This window comes from Neophocaena asiaeorientalis, unplaced genomic scaffold, assembly GCF_003031525.2.
Source record: "Neophocaena asiaeorientalis asiaeorientalis breed wild unplaced genomic scaffold, Neophocaena_asiaeorientalis_V1.1 scaffold79, whole genome shotgun sequence".
Lineage (NCBI taxonomy): Eukaryota > Metazoa > Chordata > Mammalia > Artiodactyla > Phocoenidae > Neophocaena > Neophocaena asiaeorientalis.
The window spans coordinates 1722399-1724988 of record NW_020175402.1 but is presented as its reverse complement, the minus strand read 5'-3'; the positions used below and the strand labels follow the sequence as shown (position 1 = coordinate 1724988).

The following is a 2590-nucleotide window of genomic DNA, read 5'->3' as shown; positions in this document are numbered from 1 at the left end:
ATGCTGGGGGAGCTAATGTCTCTTTTTAGGAATCTCCACGGGACATTTGCTTCCTCAGGCACCACAGGAGCACTGATGGCTTGGCTGATCAGCTATAAGCCAGCCTTGTTTGGGTTCCTATTACTTCTGCTGTTGCTTAGCAACTGGCTGGTCAAGTACGAACTCAAGCCCACGCCCGCAGAGCCCCAGCAGGTGAGCAAGAGGGACCTTAGTTTCAGCTGAGAGTGATGGGATAGTCGCAGCTAGATTGGGGGGCGGGAAGACAGAGAAGGTGTCAGGACAATGCGGCAAGACTAAGGAATCCGACTCTGGTCTAAGACCTTGCTCTGCAGCTCCCTCTCGGGTGATAGAGGACAAAGCACTTCCTTCACAAAGTTTCAGTTGCCTCAGCTGAAGAATAGGGCCCATCCCAGACTCTTCTACTTCATGTTTGATGACAACATGCTTTGACAACAGTAACGACTGCTTTAAAGTGGGAAAAATTAAAATGGATAAATTTAAAAACATGTATAACGTAGATAAATCTCTAAAACTGAATAATGAAGACAGCAGAAATGTACCTAGATTATGACGTCTTTTATGTAAAGTTAAAAAACATGCAAAACAATATCCTGCCTAGTTTATGGATGCCTATGTATAGTGAAAGTACATTCAGGCAGGATTTCTCAGCCTCTGCACGATTGACATTTGGGGCTGGAAAAGTCTTTGTGATGAGAGACTGTTCTGTGCAATGCTGAATTTTTGGCAGCATCCCTAGCCTCTACCCACAAGATGCCAATAGCACTCCTCACCCCTCTTGTGGCAACCAAATATTTCTCCACACATTGCCAAATGTCCCCAGGGGAGGGCAAAATAGCCTCCCACTGAGAACTGGTGTAAAGTGGTGTAAAGAAATGCATGGAAAAAATAAATACCACATTCAGGATTGCAGTTGAGATAAGGTTCAGGGAGGGAGGGGAACACTCTAGGAGCAGAATCCACAGAGGACTTCAGTTACTGTTGTGATATTTTAGGGATCATGGGTATTTGTTGTAATATTTACTTTTTTTGCATGTCTGAAATATTTAATTCTTAAATGGTTTTAAAGACTAGGACTTTGTAGCTGAATCCTAAAAAAAAAAAATTGTGTCCTTACCAACTGCATGCAGTGGTGGGGGAGGGAGCAGATAAAGATGACAGAGATAAGAGCATTTCATGAGACCACTGAGACTTGGTGATTTTATGAGGCCGGACTAAACTCTCAAAGAGGCATGTTGAGAAAAGCACAAGCTCTGGAGACACATGTATTTGGGTTAAGGGTTTTAAGTCCTCGGTGGGTGCAGATTAGCCGGCCGTTTCACTTATTCCTGTGAACCAAAGGCAGCTCTGGATCCTGGGAGTTTGGGGGCTTTCATGCAGGCTGGGTGATGCTGAGAAAGGGACCTTCCCTCACTGGGCCCCATTCTCTCACCCACAAGATGTAGCAAAGAGGCTCTCCTTAGATGCTGGTCGTGAAATTGATTGAGATGATTGTAACTCAACTGGCATGGGAAAGGATTATCACTATTAACCAAGGTTTCCTCTTTTCGTGGTGATGGGGAGTTTAGGAAGAGAAGACAAAGACTTGCGAGGCCAAACCCAAGAGCAACTGCCTGAACACAAAAGAAGTGGAGAGGTTGCACGCCTGCTTTTCCCTCCAGGACAAGATCCTTGAACGGCTTATGTTCAGTGAAATGAAGCTGAAGGTCTTAGAAAATCAGATGTTCATCGTATGGAATAGAATGAATCACCACAAGCGGTCAAGCCGACAGTGGACTTTTCCAGCGGGGAAACACAGAATGAGGAGACGGGAATCTATGTTCTCCATCATCTCTGACTGCACTTCCAATTCCCCCTAACGAGGTCCCAGAGACTGCGGTGGGCTAGCCTCTTCTGTTGTTACCTTTCCTCAGTAAAGCCCAGTCAGAGACTATTTTCTTAGTAAATCACACTGGAGAGGAGGATTAGAGGCTGAAATTCATCGCCTCTTGAAAAGAAGTTTGTACTCACCAGGTCAGCCACATAGCACCCTATGATACAACATGATGGGAGCTCTTGAACCCAGCCCTTCCTCTCTTTCAGTTGGACCACCTTGACCCTGGTCCAGGGCCCTCTACCTGTTCACCTTGAGTCTTTCAACAGCCTCCCCAGTGCTGTCCCAGCCTCCAGTCTCCCCCTCCCCCTGCACTCAGAGGCCACAAGCAAGCCCTGCCAAGCACAGCTCTGAGCATGATCATTGCCTATTCTTGAGCCAATGTCTTGCCGTGATTGACAGAATAAAAGCCACACTCCTCACCATGGTGTTCAGGCCCCCCATGATCTGACCCCCTCCCCAACCTTTTTCCCCCATTATTCTCCCTCACATGATTTTTACCCTATACCAGAGTATCCTGAACATCAGTCAGTAGTGTACCACCTTTGTGATTTTTGCCATAGCTGTGAACCACCTGAATGCGTAACTAAATATTGTCCCTTTAAATCAACTATATTTTCCTTAATAAATTTATCTGTAAAGGAAAATAATAATAAAAATAAATAATTTATCTGTAAGTTAAAAAAAACCCAGTATCAT

General features: G+C 45.2%; 1 protein-coding gene across 1 annotated transcript; it reads left to right on the top strand.

The window, feature by feature from the left end:
• Positions 1-1877, top strand: TEX46 (testis expressed 46). The gene is made up of 2 exons (XM_024766871.1): positions 1-192; positions 1680-1877. Exons 1-2 carry the CDS (start codon positions 1-3, stop codon positions 1875-1877), a joined length of 390 nt encoding a protein of 129 aa, XP_024622639.1.
• The last annotated feature ends 713 nt before the right edge of the window (positions 1878-2590 follow it).

Coding starts and splice junctions, on each gene's coding strand:
- TEX46 (XM_024766871.1), top strand. CDS start 1: ATGCTGGGGGAGCTAATGTCTCTTTTTAGGAATCTCCACGGGACATTT. Junction 193..1,679: donor CGCCCGCAGAGCCCCAGCAG/GTGAGCAAGAGG, acceptor TTTTCCCTCCAG/GACAAGATCCTTGAACGGCT.